General features: G+C 32.2%; 1 protein-coding gene across 1 annotated transcript in view; it reads left to right on the top strand.

Moving 5' to 3' along the window:
* The window catches only part of VTA1 (vesicle trafficking 1), a 79,287-nt gene that overhangs the window by 17,689 nt on the left and 34,407 nt on the right, over positions 1-27,191 (top strand). The window contains exons 2-4 of the mRNA XM_051997864.1: positions 9,192-9,286; positions 11,712-11,839; positions 12,765-12,840. Coding sequence (XP_051853824.1) covers positions 9,192-9,286; positions 11,712-11,839; positions 12,765-12,840 — 299 coding nt within the window. The remainder of the gene's footprint in view (positions 1-9,191; positions 9,287-11,711; positions 11,840-12,764; positions 12,841-27,191) is intronic.

Raw genomic sequence — 27,191 nt, forward strand, 5'->3', positions numbered from 1 at the left:
TTTCTGTGAATGTACCTTAAAATTAAATGTTTGTTTCTATTTATCTGTTTTAATTGTTGAATTACAATGCCAAAAAAAATTTTTAAAGCCTCAAAACCTGTATTTTGGGGGCATGTTTTTCTATCATACTTATAGAAAATATGATTTATGGTCAAAAAAGCTTTAATAGTTTAGTTAGTGGTCTTTTCAATTTTAAGCTGTAGTATCTTGAAACTATATTAAGATCTCTTGGGACACCATATATTTTAAGTGAAAAATTAAAAATTTGGAGAAAAAAAATTGAAAGAGAATTAATAGCTTACAACAGAAGGTAGAAAATCTTATCCATGTAGTATACTACCCAAAAATGAGAATGGAGCCTAAAACACTCAATGACTTCTTGAGATATAAAGAAATACTAAAACAAAGTCAAAAGATTAAAGAAAGAAATATAAATTGTCTTCTATCAAAACCATCTTACTTGTAAAACAGATTAAGACAGTTTAAGACTCTTTGGACTCCCTGAAAACTAGTCAGACATAAACCTTGAATGTCATAATTCAAGAAATCATAAATGAAAACTGCCTTGAACAGGCAAGAAAACTTGTCTTAGAACAAAAGAGTAAAGTAAAAATTAAAAAGAATTCAGTGGTCACATTCTGTATAAAACATCTGAAATATTTTAACCAAGTCCTAGAACTTTCAGATAAAAGAAAAAATACTGCAAGCATTAAGAAAGAAAAGTTTGAATATCAAATAATCATCAATCATCACAGAGTCAGGCTTGTGTACAAACACAACAGCAACTTATGTAAAGGAGAGAAATCTTGGAATATGATATTCCAAGAGGCAAAAGATAAAGATTTTCAATAAGAATATTATTACCTATGAAACTAAGTATAATATTCTTTTGGATTACTTAAAAACAATATCGATCAATAAGATCAGAACTGAATATAAACTTAAAATGCAAATTGAAAAGTCTAGAGAAACATAGAGAAGTCAATAAATGGAATGCTTAAATGCTAATAGTAGTAGAGACAAATTTCCTTTTATAATCTCATTATCTTTAAGAGTCACAGGGAATTAAGTAAGACACAAAGATAGGAAGGAGGGTTGATTTTGTTCTTTTTTGATGTTTCTAAAAAAAGAAAGGAAAAGCAAAAGGAATAAACCAGAGGGGGGGAAAAAAACAGGGGGATAGAACTTAATATTTAGCATTATGTGTGGGAAGAAGAGTAAATAAAGATAAAACTAGAGATAGAAGAGCAGACAGTATCTGGACCTCATTCTTAGCTGAACCAAAGATTGAAAATACACACACACACACACACACACACACACACACACACAAAGTTTGATATAGAAATACATTAAACTCAGCTGAGAAATAAGCTAAAACAAGGGTAAGGACAAGGAATTTTCGAGGGAGTCACAAGCAGAACAGAGTTCACCTAGGTTAAATCATGAATGAGCTTTTTTTTAAATTAAAACTTTTCTTCAAAAACACATGCATGGATAATTTTCAACATTGACCCTTGCAAAACTTTGTGTTCCAAACTTTTTCCTTCCCTTCTCCCACCACATTCCTTTGATGGCAATATATGTTAAACATGTGCAGTTCTACTGTACATATTTCCATAATTATGCTGCACAAGAAAAATCAGATCAAAAAGGGGAAAAAAAATGAAAAAGAAAACAAAGTGTAAACAACAATAAAAAAAGTGAAAATACTATGTTGTGATCTATATTTAGTCTCCACAGTCCTCTCTCTGGGTAGAAATAGCTCCCGCCATCACAAGTCCATTGGAATTGGCCTGAATCATTTCACTGTTGAAAAGAGGCATCCATCAGAATTGATCATTGTATAGTCTTGTTGCCATGTACAATGTTCTCTTGGTTCCACTCGTTTTACTCACTTTCAGTTCATGTAAGTTTTTCCAGGTCAGGCCTCTCTGAATTCATCCTGCTGAGAATGAATGATTTTTTAAAAAACAGAATGACAGTGTAGTGGGAAGCAATGAGATGAGTTCCCATCTACAAAACTCTAAACAGATCTAAAAAATGTACCAAATTAAATTCTGATAGGGAAATCCTGAAAACATTGTAGTAAGTCCTCTGACTCAGGTTGGGATAAGGGGACATACACAGAGGCATGCTGAGACTGGGGACTGGATCTGAAGAGCAGCACACATGAGCATTCTGGTGCCTTCAGAATCCCTGTACACAAAGGGCAAGAGATCCCAGGCTTATATATCAGGGCACTGCAGTACAGACAGGTGCTAACTAGCACCATGTTGTGTGTCATATCCAAGCTAAATTGAGAAAGGAACCTATACTAAGAGGTGGCAGAGTGAAACTCTATACAGGCTGAGAAAGGAAATTCCTCTATAAACTGAGATAAAAGTTAGAAATGACATCCCATTCTATATCAAATGACTATTGGTTCATGGATTTCTCAGCCTGTATAGAGCTTCACTCTGCCACTCTTAGTATAGGTTCCTTTCTCAATTTTGCTTGGATATGACACACAACATGGTGCTAGTTAGCACCTGTCTGTACTGCAGTGCCCTGATATATAAGTCTGGGATCTCTTGCCCTTTGTGTACAGGGATTCTGAAGGCACCAGAATGCTCATGTGTGCTGCTCTTCAGATCCAGTCCCCAGTCTCAGCATGCCTCTGTGTATGTCCCCTTATACCTCTATAAACTGAGATAAAAGCTAGAAATGATATCCCATTCTATATCAAATGACTCTATTTGTTCATGGATTTCCTCAAAGTGAAGCCTGCAGTTCTGTCACTTTAAATGAGCAATAAATTGTTAGCCCATAGAATCTGAGTTTAGCAGCATTCATTTGACCAAAACGAAAATTAAGAAATTACATAGAGTTCAAACCAAGGAAACAGCTGTCACACTTTGCCCTGGACAGATCATTTTTGGAGCACCAAAAGCCTATAGTCCCTAGCCTATCCCTGAGAAACAATATTCAATTTCCCTAAAAAAGCAGCAACTGGACCAGCCCAGATTTTTTTCCTTCCCATCCCCAAATGTAGCAGAGCCCATTCCTAATATCAAAATTGAAGCCTACAAGTAACTGGAAGAATGGGAAAAGAGATTCAAAAAACCCTACCATAATGAACTGTTATAGTGGCAGGAATGCTTAAGATTGAAATGCATAAGAAAATCATAACTCCAAAACATGAACAAGTCTTTGAGAGGGATAAAAAAGAAAAAGAAAAAAAAAAAAAAAAACACTGCTTAGGTACAAATTCAGCTAGAATTCTTTGAAGAAATGAAGCAAGAGGTTTTTTTGTTTATTTGTTTGTTTTTAAGAGTTAATTTTTTTGTTAAATGAAAATGGCATCACTTAAGGAAAAAAATGTTAAAAAAAAAAAAATATGAGATCTAAAGGAAAATTGAAAAGAGAATTAACAACTTGGCGCAAGAGGTATAAAATGTTACCCCAGCAACAAACTCCTTGAAAATTCAAATGGATTAAACAGAAGCCAAAAAACTGGGGGAGAGGGAGAGAGGACGATAGGGAGAGAAGAAAATGCAAGATATCTCAAAACAAAAAATCTGACCTAGAAAATGGATTGAGGTTTTAAAAAAAAGAAATTAAGGATCATTATATTATCTGAACTCTGACCAAAAAAGGATTGAGACATTATATTTCAATGACTGTTGAAAGAAAACTACCCAAATCATTTAGAATCAGATGGCATAGTAAAACAGAATGAATCCATTATTCTCCTAAAAGAAACCCTAAAATGAAAACTCCCAGGAACATCATAGCCAAAATCCAGAGCTTCCAAGACAAAACAAAACAAAAAAACCCACCCAACAACCTATAAGAATTCCAATACTAAGGAGCCACAGTCAGAATAATTCTCTATTTAGCAGCCATCATAAAGAAGCAGACCACTTGGAATACAGTATTCTGGAAAGCAAAGGATGTGTATCTAGGCTTATAGCCAAGAATGAATTACCCAGCAAAACTGAGTAGAGTGCTTCAGAGGGAAAAAATGGATCTTTAATGAAATAGAGAACTTTCAAGCATTCCCTATTGAAAAGAATGAAGTTGTATAGAAATGTTGAAATTCTAATACTGGAGTTTGGAGAAATGTAAGAAGGTAAATATAAACAAAAAATAATAGGGTGAAACTGATAAACTGCTTACATTCTAAAATACAAAAATCACACGTGTATACCCTTTGAGCACAATCATCAGGGTTTATAGAGAGAATCTTAATTAAATAAGGCATAGAAATGATTCTGTTACATCTTGAAGTTAGGAGAAGAATGGGAAGAGAAAAGAATAGAAAGGAAAGTTATGAAAATTACCTCACATTGGTATGTTATTCAAGTAGACATTTATAGAAAAAAAAAGGAAAAAGAGCAGCTGACACTTGAACATCATTCGTCTGAAGTAGTTAAGGAAAGGGAGAATACACCCTTATCCACATATTTAGTTGGTTACAGAAATATATTTTATTCAACATGGAGATAGGAATCTGATGTTTCTTGGCTCTTTTCCTTTGTTTCGAGAGGCTTTTCTTTTTCTGTTTCTCTCTGATAGAAAAGGCAAATATAGCTCGTTGGCACTCATCTGATTCCTTCTTCATCTGTAGAGATACAAGCAAATCCTCTACCCTAAGCAGTTAACCTGTCTGGTCCCTTCCATTCATCACTTTCTGGATCTCTCCACATCACGTGGCGATTATCTAAAGATAGTGGAGCTGCTCGCACTGGACATTGCTCTTCCAGCGGGATATAAAACCTGTCTGCCAGAGCCAGTGCATCTTTATCAAAAATGAAAAAATTAATAGTGTAATGAGCTAAATTTAAAAGTTCTCTAGGGTTACCTGTGGCTCCCCCTTTCTTTTGTTTTTGGAGGAGCGTCTCCAGAATGTCTCTGTTTCTCCTCTCTACTATTGCCTGACCTCCTTCATTTTCCAGATTCCTTTTATCAACAAATAAAAGAGAATTCCAAGGACTTAGAGAAGGTTGTAAGTGTCCTTGGTCAAGTTGCCCCTGTACTATATCTAATAAGGCCTGAATTCTATCACTTGCTAGGGAACCACTTTTCTACCCATACTGGTGGGTTTTCCATTGAATGGGAACAAGGCCTTCAACAGCAGTCCTACCTAAAAAGCTGAAGTACTCAATTATAATCCTAACTGTTGTGAGATGTCTCTTCCCCATAGATTGGTGGGGATTTTTTCAAATACAAAGGGAGTAAAAAAACTCCTATTTCACCTTCAAATATCCGCCTCAAAGAGATAGCACTAACTTCAGCTGCTATTGATCCTCTTATGCCAGACGTAGAGGTGTCTGCCTTAATTTTTGGCCTATGACTGGGCCAGTTATTACCTCTAATGGCTGTACAATCTGCACCTGTATCTACCAACCCTTTTAATGGTATTCCATTTACATAGATAGTGAGCATAGGACAGTCAGCTATAACAGCTGCAGTCCAGAATATTCCTGGATTCTGTTGTTGGGAGTCAAAATCTGGGTAAATATCACTAGGTTGCCTATCAGGAGTTTGTGTCAGTAACTCTGATGCTACTACTTCTCCTGGTTGATAAGTCACACATTGTCTTCCTGTATTAATGACTGGGATATTAGCTACGTATTCTCCAATTTCCCAAAGCAGTGTATGGATAGACACTGTTTTGTAAGCACTCTCAGGAGGTGAAATGGTCAAGCCTACTGTGCCTGGAGGCAAAAGATCCATAGGCCGGACAGGGACAAATTTCACCTCTCCAGGGGATATCCCATCTGCATATAACTCTATTTTTCCCAATTGTAATCCCTTTCTCCCATCAGGTTGCTTCTCGGCTGATTGATCATGTTGAAGTACTGAACTTCTAAAGATTCTCTGGGTAGCATTGGCTGTCATCATGTACTAAATGTTTTTGACTAGGGTCCTGGAGCCAAGCTCCACTTCCTGTTTCCCTGAGTCAATCTACATTCTGATGCCCAATGGAAGCCTTTGTTGCATTTTGCACATGGGGTTTTGGATCTTGTTCTCCTGTTTTTTATGCCAACACTGAGCTTTCAGATGCCCTACTTTACCACATTGAAAGCATTGATGAGTCTCTCTGGTAGTCCCTTGCCAAAAGGACCCTGTCTTCCCATGTTCCGATCTTGAAAAGTCTGCATCATAGCCTGGGTATAAAAGGTATTTGTGCTCATGGTGGCACAGTGCCTTATAATCTCCTCTAAAGAAGCATCCTTGTGTAGTCCTAGTATAATTCTTCTACAAACCTTGTTAGCATTTTTTCTAGCAAGTTGTCTTAGCATAATTTCTGTTGCTGCATTTTCACCATTAGTTTGTATGACAGCTGTCTTCAGACATCCCACAAAATCAGCAAAGGATTCATTTGGATCTTGAGCTATTTTCTTGAAGGCTTTCCCTCTGTCTTTTCTTCCTGGGAGGGTGCTCCATGCTTTGATAGCGGCAAAAGCAACTTGCTCATATGCTAATATAGGGTAATTAATCTGCTCTAAAGTGTCTTTATAAGGACCTAACCCTTCTAGTTGTCCAAAGACGATGGTATATTAACTCCAGATTGCCTATTTCTTCGGGCTTGTATTTTACACTTCACTATACTCAGAAAGCCACAACAAGTTTTATCCAGGTTCTAAACATGTCTTTGCTATAGATTTCCAATCACTAGGGGTTAAAATCCTCATAATTGAATTAGAAAAATCAGTGTGCTCATTTAATGTGTCAACAGTCTAACAGTGAATTTTAGATTTAAAATAAAATGAAAATTGAAATAGATCTGCTTCTGTATTGGGAACATCCAGGAATACAACTGGATTCATCCTGACTATAACTAATTAGTTACATGACCATTGATATCTCATTTTAATCCAGATCTCAAATATATCCTCTCAAAAAAAAAAAAAAAAAAAAAAAACTTCAAAATATTGAGGTAAAGTATCAGATCTCCAGTATGCCATTTTAAAGTTGTCATCTTTTGATCCTATAGAACCAGTTGTTTTAAGAAAAATATTGATTTAGAAGTACAGATAATATTTATTTCTGGATACTTTTTAGAATGTTTGCCAAGTTATGTTGCTGTTGTTGGTACTGCTGAGGAAACATAATTTGTCTAAACACCAGTTGTCTGTCTTAACTTTTGCATAAACTTTTTCATGAAGTTATTTGCATATTAGTTGCTACATGTTTCTTGTTTTGTCTTAGTAGTGTAACATTTCACTTAGTCACTTAGTAGTGTAACAATTAATATAAACCTTTTGCCACTATTGTAAAACAAAATGAATTTTATGAAAACTTTTTCAGTAATATTTAGTTTGTTATTTTTTTCTGTAAAAGAAGAAATTCTGAATTTGAGTTTAAAAACCTAAATTTAAATTCCATAATTTCTTTTAATTGGATATGTGACCTTGAATAATTCACTTTATGTTTCTGGGTCTCAGTTTCCTGATCATTTGTACTGCGGGTAGACTAGATGATTCCATGTTGTTCTGACTTAAAAGGAAAACTTCCCTGATTTGGATTCTGTTGACCCAATATTTAATCATCTAAACAAGACAAGTTTGGAATTTTGGTGTTGGTGAAATTTTTAAGATTAATTTTTTTTAAGTTTCAGGAGAATCAGTTAAGAAAGTAAGTTTTCAAGCATTCTTAAAATATCTTTATCAGATAGTCTACATTTGACACAAGAATATATTTACTCTCACAAATTCTAATCTCTGCCTTAAAAGTATCCTGAAAGACCCTTCTTAAGCAACATTTTGTAAGCTATTGATTCTTGGCATATGTATACTTGAAAATGATTCTTTTTTATAGAAGTAGTCTCCATTTTTTCCCAACAATTTGCTGTTATTCTCAGATTTTATTACATTAACAATTGTAGTACTAATTAGTGTTTAGAGTTCTGAACACAGTCCTTATTGTAGCTCCTACCTTTGTTGCAGTTACCTCTTCTTGGACTTTAAATCCATAATAGATATAAAAATCTCATAATAAGTGATTCTCAGAGCAAGTATTTTAGTTGAGGCAACTTAATTGAAATAGTTTTGTTTTGGATTTTTTGGTTTAGTTTGGTTTGGTGTGGTTTTTGCCTATGAGAGAAGTAGTCCTAGACTTGAACTCTTAGCAATTGCCTGAGGCAGTTAATTAAGGTAACATAATTAATTAATTAAGGTAATATAAAAATATCTTTCACACATAAGTAATGAGATAGTTTTAATTCAAGTTTTTAGCTGACTTTTTCCAAATATCAGTGATTCTTGAGCTTCAGATGTGGTTAGACATTAGTACCTTACTCACACTTTTTCTTTAATAAGATAGTGCTTTATTTTGTTTTGTTTTGTTTTTTTCCTGAAATTCAAGAGTATTATTCCAAATATTGCTACTGAAGACGTCTTTATTGGATTTTTTTATAAGTAATTTTATTATGAATTTGCCTTCCATTTCTATATTTGTTAGAGTTGTTCAGGCCCTTGGTAGCTCACACCAGCATTATCATAAGCACCTCCTTTCATTTCACTACCTCCAATCTCTTTTCCCAATCTATCCTCTGTGCTTTTGATCTTGCTTTCATTTTTGTCTTTGTCTTTGTATCCAGGGTGCCTTTTGCATAGAACATGCTAAACAAATATGTGCTGAATTAAATTGTTTCACATGGCCCTGCCCTTCCTTCCAAATCTTGACTTAGCAATATTCTTATCCATATTCCTTCTGTATTTACTGCTATGTCTTTCTAGATCTATATCTTCTTAACACCAGGGACTGTGTCCTCATTTTGTAACCAGTTTTTAAGGTTTCCAAGGCAAAGATACTAGAACAGTTTGCCATTTTCTTCTCCAACTCATTTTACAGTTGAGGAAATTGAGACTGATAGTGATTTGCCCAAGATCTCACAGCTTGTAAGTGTTGAAGCTGGGTCCAAAGCTCTATCCTCTGAGATCACCTAGTGATATTTTGGTCATCTTCGAAAATGGACAATAACTGACTGATCATTGTTTAGCATAGTGCCAAAAGGAAACAAATGTGCAAAAATATCAATGTCAATGTCAATGATATGGTGGTTTTTCATGCAGAAATTTTTACAACTTATTTCAAACTCTCAGTGCAATAGATAAATTGAGCTATCATTTAAAATATTTTTGCTCTGTTGCTTTGATTTGCTTAGGTATTACTCATGTTATTTTTCCTTTCCTTTAAAGGTCGTTTATATGCAATGCAAACTGGAATGAAAATTGACAGTAAAACTCCTGAATGCCGAAAATTTTTATCAAAGCTTATGGATCAGCTAGAAGCTGTAAGTAACAAATTAGTAATTCATTCCATAATTAATGTTTGAACATGTTAAAATAAATCTTAGAACTTTTGTTAGTTTTCATGTTTCCTTTGCCTCACTAGTCAACAGTTCTAGTACATATAGTATTTAAGAGGAAAGGCTACATATTTAAAAATTCACATTCTTAGGAATATATACTTTTGTATAAAACTAAATCATAACAAGCATCATTGCCCTCATCTCTCTTATTCTACTCATAACCACATCAATGAAAAGGATCTTTTAAAGTACTGAAAAAATGAATTGAATCAACATTTGTTGAATACCTTCTCTGTCTTAGGCACTGTACTAAATACTAGGGATACAAAGATGACAAAAGATACAGTCTCTTACTTTGCACTAGTGAAGAATATTTGAAAGAGTTCTCTTTTACATATTTTAGTTTAGTACAGTACTTTATAAAAACACAATTTAATGAAAAAGGTGTTCGTTATATATTTTCTTTGTAAATTAAGTTTTCATTTTTTCAAGTTTTTTGTTATGTGTGCAAGGTGATCTAAGATTTTACTTCAGAATAACATGTTGAAAAACATGTACATGAAAAAACATAAATTTAAAGTAAAATATGGCTTTAAAATGACTACCTGCAGTTTTAAATTTTTGATCTAATTGTTACTAACTGAATATGGTTTATCTATAGTAGGTTGCACATACACAGAATATACAAAATAAAGTAATTGATAACACTTAAACTCTAAAAACTGTGTCATTTTTCATCCTTGTATGCCCCAGTGTTTGGCATAGTTCCTAACCCATTCTCCAGAAGAACTTTCAGTGATTTCTGTGGGGGTTAGATTGGAAGTGGACCAATAGTCTGGGAAATAATATTATTTCTGGGGTTCTTGAGTATAGTCTTCTGGGATCTCTCCACTCAAGTTTTAGTGAAAGTGCTGTTGAGCCTATGTTAGTTATTGACCTGCCTGACACCTGCTATATCCTTTCTCCATGACAAAATGCCCTGCTACTACTGTAAACAGGCTGGTTTGTCCACTATTTGCCAATTGGTTTATGAGATATTTGAAAAGTGTATTGGCTAGTTTTGCTTTACATACTCATACACACATAGACACACACGTGCACACAGTTTCTATTCAGAGGTTATAGATTAGTAGATATTAATAGACAAAAAAGCATCAGTAATTTTTTTTTTTTTTTTTTGGTTCATGAAAGAAAACAAAAAGGACTACAGAAAAGGACTACATAAATGAAGCAATTTTGTTTATTTCATTAAATTATATTTTAGTATATTTAAATACTAGATATTTTTAAATCTCTAAGAAATTCACCATATCCTCTATACTCTTGTTTTTCTTTTTATATTTGGAGTCTTTGTGTTTGTTGGTAGTAATTCCATAGAATTTTTTTTTTTAATTTGTAAAGCTGAAGGGAAAAAGAAATGTCAATTTAATGCTATCTAGATAATGAGCAAAGGGGAAAAGTTGATTCTTTAGACAAAGTAAAGGTACTTTTATGTTATAATGCTTGTTTACATTAAAACTTCGTTTACTATATTTTTATGAGTTACTTACATTTCTGCCACACTTTCTAGTTATAGATGACTACTTTACACGATTGCATATTCCCTCTTAAGAAACAGCATCTAGATTTCAAAGCTTCTTTGAAAAATCTTTTGGCAGTACAAAAACTGTAAGTTACTGTCTTGTGGTTATTTCTGTTTTTGTTCTACCAAAAACCTAAGATTTCCTTAAATCCAGACAGTTAGTCTATTCAGGAGCTGTAAATTCACCTGTTTAACTATAACTGCATCATTTGCTTTGCTGACTTTATAGGAAACCTGAAGCTTCTTATACTCTATAAACATCTTTGAAAAGAAGTCTTTGAATCAGAGTACAGTACTCAGATCATTTATGCTTTAAATCTTTAGATTTTTTTTAAAAAATAGTCAAAATAGGAAAATAGGAGCACCTTTTTCATTAAATTGTGTTTTTATAAAGTGCTGCACAAAGTGCTTTACATAAGAAAAGTACAAAAATGCAAAGAACTACAATGACTTAATGTCTTCTATTTAAGATTATAAGTTTAATTCTTTTTTAGTTAATTGTAAACGACCTTTTTGTATTATATACCATTATTTTATGAAAATATTGTTGTATTTCAGAATGATACTTACTTTATCATCAAAAATTAATGGATTAGATTTTTTTTTTTTTAATGGATAGAAGTTAAAACATTTAAATGAATTTGTATATTGTATGTTTTAGGCATTACTTAATACATTGTTTGATAGTACAATAGTGTTTTAAAGTAATTGTTGGGTGCTACATATGCAAATATTTTTCTTTCCCTACTTATTTTTAGATGTAATCACTAAAGTAGCTATTTTAAGGGACCCCTCTAAAAAGAAGCATTTCTGATTATATTTCAGCTTAAAAAACAATTGGGTGATAATGAAGCTATTACTCAAGAAATAGTTGGTTGTGCCCATGTGGAGAATTATGCTTTGAAAATGTTCCTTTATGCTGACAATGAAGATCGTGCTGGAAGATTTCACAAGTAAGCAAAAAAAGAAAACACAATTTTGCTAGTTTTATATATTTTTTGGAGACATTTTTTTTTTTACTTTTTAAAGACAAGTATAATTAAAGATAATGGATAGTTTTCTCTCATACATTTAATTAATGTTATATTTAGTTTTCAATTTTTTTTAGGATTTAAGTGTCTTACAAAAAATTGTATATGGACCTTAAAATAATGGCACTTACGTAGTACTTTGTGGTTTGCAAAGTGCTTTACAAATATTTTATCTTCACATCAACTCTGGGAAGTAGATGCTTTTATATTCCTTTTTTACAGATGAAGCAACTAAGGAGACAGAGATTATCTAACTTGCCCAGATTCACACAGTAGTAAGTATTTGTAGCAGTATTTGAATTCAAGTCTTTCTGACTCCAGGTCCAATTTTAAATCCACTGCATCATTAGCTTTAAAGTCATTATTAGAGGGGAAAAAAAAACCATTTACAGTGGTAATTCGACTTGGGGCAAAATTGATGAAGTAATAATATGGCTCTAGCCTTTTGTTCACAAATCATCTGATGTTTAGCAATTTTTCCATAATAAAAATCTGCTTTTTACTTTTGTAAAGATTTTTGATGAATTATATTAGAAAATTACCTCAAATAGATATTTTAAATGAATGGTTTTTCTAAGATAGTTTATTGTCACAGGTATGTTTTGCAAATGTAGCTATAGAATGTTTATTATGCTAATGTAAGCTAAAAGTGTGTCTTCTCTGTCTTGAACCTGAATTGTAAAAGATTACTGCATATTCTCCAGATTGTTTCTCTCCTTTACTTCTAAAATATATTAATTTTGAATTGTTTTTTAATTTGTATTTTTGTAATTTTTGCTTTCCTAATATGTGCTTCTGAGTTTAATATACCCAGTAAAAAAACAGAACAAATGTTTTTCTCTTGCAGAAACATGATCAAGTCCTTCTATACTGCAAGTCTTCTGATAGATGTCTTAACAGTATTTGGAGAACTCACTGATGAAGTGAGTGTACATTGTTTTTTAATGCTTTTTTAAAAACTAGTTGTTTGTCAGTGCTTTTTTTCCATCAATCTTATCTATTTTTATTTATATTATACTTGATTCATAGTTTAATATCTTGATTTATTGAATGGACAATTATGTAATTGACAATTATTATAAATAATCATTCACTACATAGCATTAAATTTTCTTAAGTGGTATGATTTTTCTGAATAGAAGGAAAAGGCTTGCTTTCTTGAAGGGCATTACTCTCAATTTTCATTTCTGTTTAAAAATATTATTTAAGCCAGTTATTTTAGTATGTTTTATTTCACTGGTAGTATTCAAGTACATACTTTTGCATTTACCTCCAGGTGAAAGAAATGAACCAAGAAATACATAACCCCCCTATCAATTTGTGGATGGTGGACAATACAGACCTTATGAATAGGCTGCATAATTTTTGTCATTTGTCAATAAATTGTTTAAAAAGTCTTTTTAATATTTCCCCAAACAAGCAACAATGCTTTTGATTTTTTTTTTTATTGACATTGATGTGGTGGGCTGTGGTGATGATGCTGGTGTCATCTTGGTGAACCTAGATTGTATAGGTTCTCAACTACAGAGGAGGGAGACTAGGATCTCCTGCTTTCTTCTCAGTAATGTTTTTACAAGCTGGGTCCACCAATTCCATATCTTGTTTATCTTTTAAGATCCCTCAGGAGTGACCTTAATGTTAACTTTTCATTATTGGTAGCTAATACATTCCCTTTTACTTGGCTAATTTACAAGAGAATTTGGTTACACTATTTCCCTCTTACTCTTTTATTCCAAAAACAAGCAAATGACTTTTTTGAAATTTCCATGTTAACAATATAGAATCAGAAAAGGTAAAAAGAACTGTTAAAAGGAAACGTAACAGAATTTTAAGCAATCAGGGATTTGCTTATTCAAAATTGCTCTGCTTGTAGGGAGAAATACAAGCAAAATGAATAATACTGATGGGTCTTTGTATATATAAAAATAAATTTGCATTTTGTAATCTTAGCTAAATGCTTCTAAAAACAATTGTACATTTTGAAAAAAAAAGATAGTCTGGGCATTTCATTGTAAATACTGAGGTTTTGACTCTGGAGTGAGGGAAAGGACAAGCTTTTCATATAAGGGAAGGGAAGAGATAATGGGATAGAGTCTCTACCAAGATATTCACAGCAATTAGGTGGAAAGAGTAGCTATTGTGAAACTTCACCTTTTCTTTTCTCTTCTCTTCCCCATCCACATCTTTGCTGTTCAGACCATTCTCTACAGTGACACTGGATAGGTGAGAAGCTGAATTCATGTTGAAATTACACAAGTGTTCAAGGCAGCACAAGTAACAAGGAAAGAGAAGGTCCCTACTTAAACAGTGAATTGTTAAAAAGGATCCTTGCGGTCACCTACCTGTGGGTTGAATATGTTGTAGAGGGAATTCTTTTCCAAGTATGTGTTATAGTGAATGGCATCTTCAATTCCCTTTTAACTGACCTTTCATAATTCTGGGAATAAACATTTGTTTGTGTATGTGTATGTACAAATCATGATACCTATAAGTAGGTGTTTCAGAGAAATACTTTACTATTTGAGGTCTCAATATTCTCATCAGCTTTACAAAAGGGCTATATTAGGCAAGAAGATCCCTTCTATTTTTCGTATGCTATTCTCTTAAACACCTACTTATAGGTATCATGATGTCATTCTAAGTTTAGTACTAGCTAACCATGTGATCTTGTAAGTTAGTACTAGAATTCAGGCCTCTTGACTCCCACAACAAAACTTTGTTCCTAAAATAGTATGAATTTTCCTATTTCTAACACTCTTCAAAAAATACTGTAATAATATTCATAAAATATAAGTTCCTATTGAATTCATTTTAGAAATACTTTACTTGCTCAGTGTGATCAAAATTACAACTTGATATGTGAGTTACTAATTTTTCTGGCTATCTTCCTCATATATTTAATTTCCATCCATTCATTTTTAACTACTACTGCAGTGTTGTTGAAGCTATAAAGCATAGTTGACTTAATTTATTGCCTTATTTATATAACTGAAGCACTCAGCAAATAACTGGAAACACTGATATTACTGCCTATGTGTTATAAAGTTGTTCCTTCAAGAAATTAGAGTGATTTTTTTTTTGCATGCATGCATGCATGCATTATATATAGTTATAGATAACATTACATTTTACATCAAGGAAGGGATTATCATGTTTTTGATCATAGGATGAGTGATGAAATTACTAGACTGTCCTTTAGAAATATGTGTGTGTGTGTGTGTGTGTGTGTGTGTATATATATATATATATATATATATGCAATAGGCACTTAACCGAGAACTTATACTGAAATAAATGCCTTATTCATTCATTTGTTCATATATAGTTTGTAGAAAACAGATAGATATTACTGACATTTTAATTGTCAAAAATAATAGAAGAAAAATCTAAATAGCTTTAACAACTGTTATATAATACAAGGAATACAGGACTAGAAGTTGGGAAATCTAGATTCTTGTCCAGGCTCTGCCATTAGCTAGCTGTGTGACCTTAGACAAGTTATTTAACCTCTCTGAGACCAATTTATTTATTTGTTATATGAGTGGATTAAATTAAGTGATCTCCAGTATCCCCTCTAACTCTAAAATTCTGCAAGTTTTTCTGTAATCAAATTGACCAGACCATAAGTCAGATTAACATGTCAGGAATCTGATTTTTGCTTATTTTTTGCAGCTATTACATATACATATGTGTATATGTTACACATATAGATACATATTATATGTGTGTATATATTTGTAAACATACACACACACACACACACACACATACAAACCAGAAAGTTGAGTATCAGTTGTCATCTGCCTCTTTCCCTGGAGAATTAAGGTTGCCTTGTTATAGTAAAACTAATAGAGAATAGTTTGCAGTTTTGATTTTCTAGCAATGCTATAATACTAGTATGCATCTCAAACAAATAACATCCTATCTTATAATGCTATCAGAAGTATTTAGTACTTTGAAATCCATGGATAAAATCTGATCACTTTAGATCATTAAAAAATCTAGATTGACTCATTTCCTCCTCTCTCTTCCCATTTCTTATCCAGCCCCATCTTGTACTTTGGGGCAGAGACAGAAGTCAGATAGTTTGGAAAAAGGGGTTTCAGGTATGCACATTTTCCATACTCTACTATATTTATAGTTCCAGACCTATTGCAGTGCTACATTTTGTGTTATTGAGAAAGAGAGTGCCAGGATACTTTATCTTTTGTATCCTGGCTTTGTGGTAATTCTGTGTATGTCTTTCTTAAAACTGACACTTTTTTTCTTGGATTTGATTTGATTTTTAAAATAATAATAGCCTTTATTTTTCAAAATACATACAAAAGTAGTTTTCAACATTCACTCTTGCAAAACTTTGTGTTCCAAATTTTTTTCCCTCCCCACTCTCCCATTCCTTAGAAGCAAGAAATCTAGTATAGGTTAAACATGTGCAATTCTTCTAAACATATGTCTACATTTAACATGCTGCACACACACACACACAAAAAAAAAAAAAATCACAGTCAAAGGTGGGGGGGAAAGAGAAAAAAAAAGTCAAAAGGGAAAAATATGAGAAAGGAAAAACAAACAAACAACCACCACAAAAGGAGAAAATAGGAAAAAAAATCTATCTTATAAAAAATCTTTTTTTGAACCATATTCAGTTTCTATAATTCTTTCTATCACAAATCTATTGGAATTACCCTGAATCAACTCATTGTTGAAAAGGGCCATGTCTATCACAAGTGATTATCACATAATCTTGTTACTTTACAATGTTCTCTTGGTTCTACTCATTTTACTTAGAATCAATTCTTGTTAAGTCTTTCTAGGCTTTTCTGAATTCAGCCTGCTCATCATTTCTTATAGAATAATAATATTCCCTTACATTCATATATCATAACCAACTCAGCCATTCCCCAGCTTATGGGCAGACACTTCTTTTAAAAGCTATTAATGCTATTCACACCCCTGTTTCTATGTGTTAAGAACAACATTAAAATTTAAGCATCTAAAAAAAAAAGGCAATCATCCCTATAGATGATTCATGTTTCTCATCACTTATAGTTTTAAAGTTTAACATTTTTACTACTATATGTAAGATTTTTTAAATAGGAATTTTTTTTCTTATACTATAGTTATTATATGGTCAGAGATACCTAAAGTCGTCAGCTGTGCAGAATGACTTAGAAATCTGGAAATTAACAGAAAAACATTTTAAACATTAACAGTAAAGGAGCAAAAGGAAAGAAGTGGAGGCACCCCCCCCCCTTTTAAATTATCTGTAAGCAGCAAAAGTTTCCTTAATACTGCATATACTTTGATCCATGCCTCATATATAAGACTGACATAATTACTCCCATGAAAAGGCAAAGATTCTAGATTCATTTCTGTCACAATTATTTCCTGAATCTTTCCCTTTCCCACCAAATAATACAAGTTTTACAAATCTACTTATTCCCACTGAGTTACTATTAATCAGTTTATATAACTGTTTCCTGTTCCACTTCTGCTATTAAACTACTCCTTCCTTCTCTACTCAGTATTTTTCCTGTGTACCAAAGGGAAAAAACGGTAAGCAAAACCCATCCACTTACCAACTTCATCTACGAGCACATACAACATTTTGAACCTACATTCTTCACCTTTTCAGTGAAAGCCATTCTTGAAAACATTTCCTGCCTTGTCCTTGTCTTGGTCTCGAGTCTTAGTCCTATGTTGTTCAACATCTATATTACCTTAGTTATAAACATATATAGCATACTCTGGATTTGGGCCTCTAAAAGTCTTGTAATTTGTATTATAAATTGACTCAAATTTTTTACATAATATTGACAATTTCATGCATGCATTAGTCCACGTTAAAAATCAGACTTACCAGGATGAGACTTTATCTTCTCTAGTGATTTATATTACCTTTGTGCTAAAGATGTCTTATTCTAAATTTTTGATAAAGATTGCTTAAATTCCATTTTTCAGTTACCTATAGGATATCCTGCTGTCAATTAAAATTAATTGTCAGAAATTGACTATTAGCTTTTCATTCCTTTCCCAATCCTCTTCAGTTGCCTGTCTTTTCTAATCTCTCTATCATTTATCCAGGCATTTTTCCAGCCTCCCAGAATAGAAATCTCAAAAATGTTTGACATTAAACATAGTCTTGCCCAAAGACCCCACACTAATCTTTAACCTGTAATTAGGTTCTTTCTGGGATTTAGATCTTAAAGTGCCAGGAGCTCTGGCATTTCAGAATAGTGTTAGAAACCTCAGCCCATGAACCTGGGATTGTACTGTCTGAATGCCATCTGTTATATTAACTTTTCTTGGGACTTTCCAGATCTTCACCCTGAAGCTTTCTGTCCACCCTAAAGTATTCTTGGGGAAATCCTACACACTTGCTTTGCTACACAGATTTTTGTAGGCTTCAGATTTCTTTAGCTTGCCTCTGACATATTATTTTAAAAATATGGAAACCAAGACCAAGAAAACTGAAATGATATGCTCCTAATCTTAGGCTGTTGTTCCTTGATTCTTTTCTTCAAAATTAAATTGTGTTAAAATAGGATTCTGTTTAGATTGGGAAACAAAATCTGGAAATTATCTATATTTTGACCATTATAAGTACTCTAAATAATTTATTAAAATGCTGATTAAAATTACTTAGAAATCAGTTTATTTTGAAGAATGAATTATCTTGTTAAATTGAGCTTTTGATACTTTGTTTTAAAACTTTCTGGATTAATTTTTGTTTCTTAAAAATAATCCAATATTGACCCACTAGTAATTCAATTTTAGATTTTTTTCCCCTTTTTTTTTTTTGAAAGGGGATAAGTAACACCAACTAAAAGGAGTATCCATTCATAGTATTAAGAAAGAAATCTTATTAATTTAAGGATTAAGTGATTTTTAAAAATACCCATTCCTAAATTTTTTTTCACCCTGAATATTAGGTAATTTTGGAACTCATCCTAAAAAAATTATTTTCTTTTCTAAAAAATAAAGATTATTTATGTAGAACTTCATCATAAATGACCATCATGAATAAGTGGATGTCATTCATGAAGATTCAGTATAATAATACTTCATTTGTAAAATAATAAAAGTCAGAATGTGAAGTTGAGGGCAGAGATAGTCTTTGGTTTCTTTTTTCTTAATACAATACCTAACATATAAGCCCTAAAAGCTCTTGGTTGAGTGAGAATTCATTTTTTTCAGAGTTCTGTCAAGTTATATTATTTTAACCCATCATCCCTATGATGTAGATAATTCATCTATTATTATTTTTATTTTACACATAGCAACACTGAGCAATCTGGACTTTCAATTATTTGTTGTAGGTCATAGTTTAATAATAATGGCAGAACAGAAACTAAGATCTGAGAGTTCTGGCTTTAAGCCTTTTTACACTAGATTATACTGCTTCTTAGGTTTATTAGTGACCTATATTCTTTAGCAGAAAGTCTTATTCTCTAATTTATTGCTGCTGTTTTATTAAAAAATATCTTGACTGATAGGCAGCAAAAAGACTTGAAGGTGGGTATTCAGGAGTGCTTACCTATAACTTCTTAATTTTCATTGCTGACTTTTAATGGTCATGCTTTGCAGGAAAAAATGTCAGTTATTTTCAATTATCCAATTATCATTTCTGTGAAAACAGGAACTTAAACGCCATGAGTAAGAATTGAAGCAATTTTTGTAATTCCTGTTTCCCAGAAAGGATGTCAGATCATCCAAAGGAAGGTAAGGGTTTCAAAAATATTGATGTCTTGAAATTTTCCACTTACCACGTTTTCTTATATTTCACATCTTTTTATTTTAGAGGGAGAATTAGAAAGCAAAATGATGGGATTCCTGACAGGAATTAGAATTACCTAGTGAATAATAGTATTATGATTTTAAAATTGAAAATAGTTTAATATTTTAGCTGATTCCAATTTTTTTTTAACATTAAGGTACATTTATTATAGTTGTGGCAAATTTAATGTTAGAACACTAAATTTTTTGTTAGCTGTTTATTTTTATGAACTAAAACTGCTTCATTTGTATATTCTTCCCTAGAGGGGGCAGCATAGAATCATAAGTTTGGAAAGAACTTTTAAAAAATTCATTGTCTATTCTTTCTCTTCAGCCTAGAGATAGGATTATTCCAAAACAGGAAAACTGTTTTCAAACATTTTTAAGAGAAGAAAATAGTTTATTGGTTCTTAATTCCATTGTTTAATTCTCAAGAAATTATTTATCTATCTAAAATTCCTTTTGTTTGATTTTTAACGTATCTAGAAGTTGTCCATTCATTCATACATCAAATACCTATCATGTGCCCTTTATGTTTGAGGTACCATGCTAAGTACTGTGAAAATGCAAAAGTGAATAACATAATTTCTTCCTTTATTATCTGCCCTATAGCTATAATACAAGGCAGAATTCAGTTAAGTATCCTTTAGAAAGGTCTGACAAAGTAGGAATCAAGTTAAGCTTTATAGGAAAGAGTAGGAGATGTTTCATGGAATAGGTGGCATTTGTGTTTCATCCTAAAAGATATATTAGGATGTGATTTCAATGGAAGATGGAAAAGAAGTCATTAAGGTATTAGGAGAGGTATAAATAGACATAGAAATGGAAAAATGCAGTATTTATTTAACAAGTACTTATTAGATTAGTTTGGCTTGGGAATTAAGATTGCAAAGATAGATTGCATGCATATTGTTACACAATATGTGTAAAGCAGGGACTACCAGATTAAGAAGTAATATGAATCATCATGGTATACCAAAAGTAAAATAATTACTAGATTTGGAATCAAAGATTGAGTTTTTAAAATTTGTCCCTGGCAGGTATGCTCCATGTGACTTTGACTGTGTTATTTAATCTCTCTGGGCCTGGTTTCTTGATTTGTAAAAATTAAAGTATTAGAGCCTAGCTTCTTAAATTGTGTTTTGCAACCTCATGTGGGTATCATGAAATTATGATTTTTTTTTTATTATGAAATGTTTGATTTGTACATCTATTTTATATAGCTATATACCTGAGATCACATAAAATTTCTTACGCAAAAAGGAGTCACAAATGGAAAAGGTTTAAGAAACCCTAGACTATAGCAGCAGTTCTCAAAATATGCTTCAGATATCCCCAAAATCCTCTTGGTGGGAGGATCTTTGAGGTCAAAACTGTTTTCATGTTAATACTAACGTTTTTAATTTTTAATATAGAAATTTAGTAGATATGTATTCCCCAAGACCTAACCTCTTAGGGGTCCTCAATAATTTTTAAAAGTTGGGCTGGGGGGATCTGAAACCAAAACTTTAAGAACTACCAAACTAGAGAGATTATATTTCTAGGATCTCTTTTTGCTCTAAATCATAAGATCCATTATTTAGGCAATAACTACAGTCAAATATTTGCCTAAAAAATGCTCCTAATCTTAACTTTTTTAAACTTGATTATTTCTTTAATTATCTTTTACCTTCTTTATAGTCTTGATAGATAATCATTTGTAAATGGCAAAACTGAGAGTAATTTACCAAAAAAAGTTAGTGACTAATTGAATCTCAAAATGTTACTAATAGACCCAGAAATTAATTGAATTATCACATCTAATTTGGAGGAATTTAAGAGATCATGTATTCCTATATATATATATATATATATTCTCAATAAGAAACATTTAAGCTCTACTTGGAAACCTCTTGCCTTGGAGAACTCACTCTTCTACTAAGACAGAGTCATTCTACTTTGGACAAGAAATAGCTAATTTACCTGACTGAAATATATCTCCAATTTCCTATTATTCATATGAAGCCAAGCAGAACAAGTTTGACCCCTCTTCCATAAGGTAGTTTTTTTTTTTTTAATATTTGAAGACAATTGTTGTCTCCTCCACTATTGAATTTTTCTTTTCCCCCACTACTTTGAACTAATTCTTGTTGTTACATCTCCCATGAAGCCTTCCCAGCAAAACTAGTATCTTTTTGGACTCTTTTAGCTAAATCAAGTAATCACTTTAACACTTTTATCATCATCATTAGATTATCGAAATCATAGATTTAAGCTTATCTGATTCAGCTCCATTATTCTATAGATGAAGAAATTCAAGGGACAGAAAGATTAAATGATTTACCCAAGATTATTCAAATAGCATATAGCAGACCAAAGGATCTGAATTCAGGATCTCTGGTTGTAAATCCAGCATTTCCACTATGCTCATGTATTAAATTACTTTATCAGTCAAGTAATGGGCAGAGATTATAATCTTTATATTTTAAGTTTTGTCACAACAAAACTATAAGTTATTTGGAGACATGGGCCATATTTTATATGTACAATTATGTTCCCCTAAAGTGTTTCACATAATTGTTATTATATAAATATATGGTTATTTGAATCAAAATTCCAGGAGAAGCTATCCTGGCTATTTTCTTTTCCAGAAAGTATTCTTTCATGTACAAAGTGAAAAAGAAAGAACAGTTCTGTTTTCCCTCTCTGGGGCTTGACATTTCTAATGTTTGTAAGCTATATCCCTAACAATACAATTTATCAAATCTTATAATTTTAAAATACTATTTATTTTTAAGACACTCAAATTCATATTTAGTGTTCAAATATAGAAACCAATATTTGAGAATTATTACTTCTGCTTGTTCTTACCTTTCCATCCCTTTTTATTGGGGTAATATGGAAAATATTACCCCAATTAATGGAAAATTTCTACTAGAATACAAAAATAAAATTTTCTTGATTTCGTGTGTGTGCATGTAAAACCATCTCTGAATATCTTCTGAATTCTAGATCCACATCAGTTGCTTCCTGTACTTCTCAACTTAAATAATTTTTCTCATAGGCATTTTAAACTTAACTTGTACAAAACAGCTAAATATCTCCCCTTACCTTTCCTTTTTTAAAATTTCTCTATTCATCTTGAAGGTACCACTACCTCCAAATCACATAGGCTTGCAATCTTAATTTCTGGACTCTTCCTTCTCTCACACACACTTTATTTCCAATCATTGTGTAGTTTACCTGTACAACATTTCCCATATCCCCTTCTCTCTACTTAAATACTTTTCATGCTAGTTCAAGCCCTTGGTCTCCTCTCACTCAGGCAGACTATTATCATGACCTCCTTATAAGTCTTATTTCCATTTTGTCTCCCCTCTAGACCACCTGCTACATAGCTACCAAAATAAAACTCCTAAATCCCAAACTGGCCATGTTTCACTCCCTTGCTCAGGGAACTAAATTGATTTTGCTGTTCACAGGATGAAAAACCTGTCTTTCCATTATTATTTCCTATTATTACCATTTACATACTATGTGATTCAATCAGACTAAACTACTTCCTAGAAGTTTTCCAGTCTGAATAGTTTATCTATGTAGTTTTCAGACAAAATAATTAAGGCTACCTATATCTATGAACATATTTTTAAAATGTTCTAAATCACTATTGATTAGAGAAATGCAAATTAAAACAAAACAAAAAACTACTCCCACTTAGAAAATGACAACTTTTATTGGAATGGATGTAGGACTATTAAAACACTAATGCTCACTGTTGTTAGTTGTATATTGATTCAACCATTCTGTTGAGCAATTTGGAACTATGCTCAAAGGACTGTAAAACTATGTAGATTCTTTGACCAAGCAATATTACTACTAGATCAGTGTTCCAAAGAGATGATAAAAAAAAAAAAAAGAAAAGAAAAGAAAAGGAAAAGGACCTATGTGTACAAAATATTTATATCGGCTCTTTTTATGATGGCAACAAATTGGAAATTTAGGGATATTCATCAGTTGAAAAATGGCTGACTGAATTATTGCATATGATTGTGAGAGAATACTCGTTTATCATAAGAAATGACAAGCAGAATGTTCACATCCAGAAAGACTTACATGCCGATGCAAAGTGAAATGAGCAGAACCAAGAGATCATGGTACCCAGTAAGAGCAATAACTTAGCTATTCTCAGCAGTTCAGTGATCTGAGACTAGATGAAATATGCTGTCTATCTCCAGAGAAGGACCTGATGGAGCACGATTGCAGATCAAAAATACTTTTCTTCACTTTTTTCTTTTTTTTTTTGTCTTTCACAGAATGACTTAAATGGAAATGTATTTTTCATGACTAAACATGTATAACTTGTGTCAAAGTGTTTGCTTTTTCATGGGAAGAGAGAGAATTTGAAACTCAAAATTTTCAGGGGAGGAGTGTTGAAATTGTTTTTATATGTAATTGGGAACCAAATAAAATGGTGAAGTTAAAATAAAAAGAAAAGAAAGAAAGAAACCCATAAATAAGAGAAAGGATACTATTTCATATAAGATCCTATATCTAGATCAGTATCCTTAACAATTATGTTCTGAGTGATAAAGGACTTGCTTGTTTTTGCCTACAGATTCATTTTTCATACTGATCTACTTTAGGATGAAAAAGAAAAAAATTAAATGTAGTTTTTATATAAATTGCTATTTTAAGGTTCTTTGGGACTTATATCAGATAATCAAGATTTTGTGCTCATATTCAGTTGCAAATTTGAAAAGAAAACTAGCTCATCTTATATTCTGAGAGAGATTTTAGTCCTCTTGTAATTGGAGAGAGATGTATTTCTCATTTCATTTATAGTGGAACCCATAGAAATGACAAAACTGAGGACTCATAAAAGTGAAATGACTTGGTCAATATCATTCAACTTAGTGACAGTCTAAAGTTTTGTCTGAAAATAGTTCAGAATAGGTAATGAGGAAACCAAATTATCACTCTTTGTAGATGATATGATGATAGACTTAGAGAACCCCAGAGAATCAACTAAAAAGCTATTAGAAAAAATCCACAACTTTAGCAAAGTTGCAGGATACAAAATATATCCACATAAATCATTAGCGTTCTTATACATCACGAACAAAATTCAACAGCAAGAGATACAAAGAGAAATTGAATTTAAAATAACTGCCAAAAATATAAAATATTTGGGAATTTATCTGTCAAGGGAAAGTCAGAAACTATAAAAGCAAAAGTACAAAATACTTTCCACACAAATAAAATCAGATATAAACAATTTGAAAAATATCAAGTGCTCGTGGATAGGTCGAGCAAATATAATAAAGATGATAATACTCCCTAAACTAATGTATTTATTTAGTGCTGTGCCAATCAAACTCCCAAGAAACTATTTTACTGAACTAGAAAAAATAACAACAAAATTCATCTGGAAAAACAAAAGGTCAAGAATTTCAAAGGAATTAGTGAAGTAAAAAGCAAATAAAGGTGGCCTAGCTGTTCTAGATCTAAAACTAAAGCAGTGGTCATCAAAAACATTTGATACTAAGAAATAGACTAGTGGATCAGTGGAATAGATTAGGTTCACAGAACAAAACAGCACATGACTATAGCAATCTAGTATTTGAGGAACCAAAAAGCCCTACCTTTTGGGATAAGAATTTACTATTTGACAAAAACTGCTGGAAAATTAGAAACTAGTATGGCAGAAAGTAGGCATAGACCCACACCTAACACTGTATACCAAGATAAGGTCAAAATGGATTTATGATCTAGACATAATGAATGATACTATAAACAAATTAGAAGAATATAAGATAGTTTACCTCTCAGATTTGTGGAGAAGGAAGGAATTTGTGACCAAAGAAGAACTAAATATAATTTTGATTATATTAAGTTAAAAAGTTTTTGTACAAATAAAACATGCTGACAAGATTAGAAGGGCAGCAATAAACTAGGAAAATATTTTTACATCCAACGGATCTGATAAGCTTTATTTTTAAAATATATAGAGAATTGATTCAAATTTATAATGGTTCAAACCATTCTCCAATTGATAAATGGTCAAAGGATATGAAGAGACAATTTTCAGATGACGAAATTGGAACTATTTCTAGTCATATGAAAAGGTGCTCCAAATCACTGTTGATCAGAGAAATGCAAATTAAGACAATTCTGAGATACACTACAGATCCGCTAAGATGACAGGAAAAGATAATGACGAATATTGGTGGGGATGTACAAAGAACTGAGTTGTGAATGGATCTAACCATTCTGGAGAGCCATTTGGAACTATGCTCAGAAAGTTATCAAAATGTACATAGCCTTTGATCCAGCATAGTTACTACTGCAATTATATCCCAAAGAGATCTTAAAAGAGGGAAAGGGACCCCCATATGCAAAAATGTTTGTGGCAGCCCTCTTTTAGTGCCAAGAAACTGGAAACTGAGTGGATGCCCATCAATTGGAAAAAGGCTGAATAAGTTATGGTATATGAATGCTGTGGAATACTATTTTGTAAGAAATGATCAGGAGGATGAATACAGAGAGGCTTGGAGAGATTTACATGAACTCATGCAAAGTGAAATGAGCAGAACCAGGAGATCATTATACACGGCAACAACAAGACTATATGATGGATCATTTCTGATAGATGTGGCTCTCTTCAACATTGAGATGATTCAAACCAGTTCCATTTGTGCAGTGATGAAGAGAACCATCTATACTCAGAGAGAGAATCATGGGAACAGAGGGTGAAACCTAACATAGCATTCTCACTCTGTTGTTATTTGCTTGCATTTTGGTTTGTTTTTTGTTGTTTTTTCTCAGTTTTTCTTTTTCTTCTTGATCTGATTTTTGTTGTGCAACCAGATAACTGTATAAATATGTATGTACATATTGGACCTAATATGTATTTCAACATATTTAACATGTATTGGACTATCTGTCAGATAGGGGAGAGAATGGGGGGAAGAAGGGAAAAATTTGCAACAAAAGGTTATGCAAGGGTCAGTGTTGGATAAATTACCCATGCATATGCTCTGTAAATAAAATGTTTTAATTTTTAAAAAAATTTACTAAGTGGCAACATGTTAAAACAGAATAAACATTAGATGGGAAATGGAGATATCCTTCTGATTTGGCTCTGCCACTAGTAATAGGATGTTTAGGTTACTGTCTATAAAATGAGATTGGACTCAGTAATCTCCAAGATCCATTCTATGACCAATATCCTGTAATTTTATGAATCTATATGGTTAGACTATTTAAAAAAAAAAAAAACAACCCTGCTACTAGCAAAAGAAGTTTTAAAAGATATGCTAATTCATTCTGGAGAGCTATAAAGTTGAGTATACTTTTTGATTTGACAATGCTGCTGCTTTCCCAAAGACATCAAATGGGCAGATGATCTATTTGTACAAAAATATTTGTAGCAGCTCTTTTGTGGTGGTTAAGAATTGTATGATGAAATTAAAAATTAAACATTTTGAAAGACACACACACAAAAAAATTGATTTAGTAC

This window comes from Antechinus flavipes, chromosome 4 (assembly GCF_016432865.1).
Source record: "Antechinus flavipes isolate AdamAnt ecotype Samford, QLD, Australia chromosome 4, AdamAnt_v2, whole genome shotgun sequence".
NCBI lineage: Eukaryota > Metazoa > Chordata > Mammalia > Dasyuromorphia > Dasyuridae > Antechinus > Antechinus flavipes.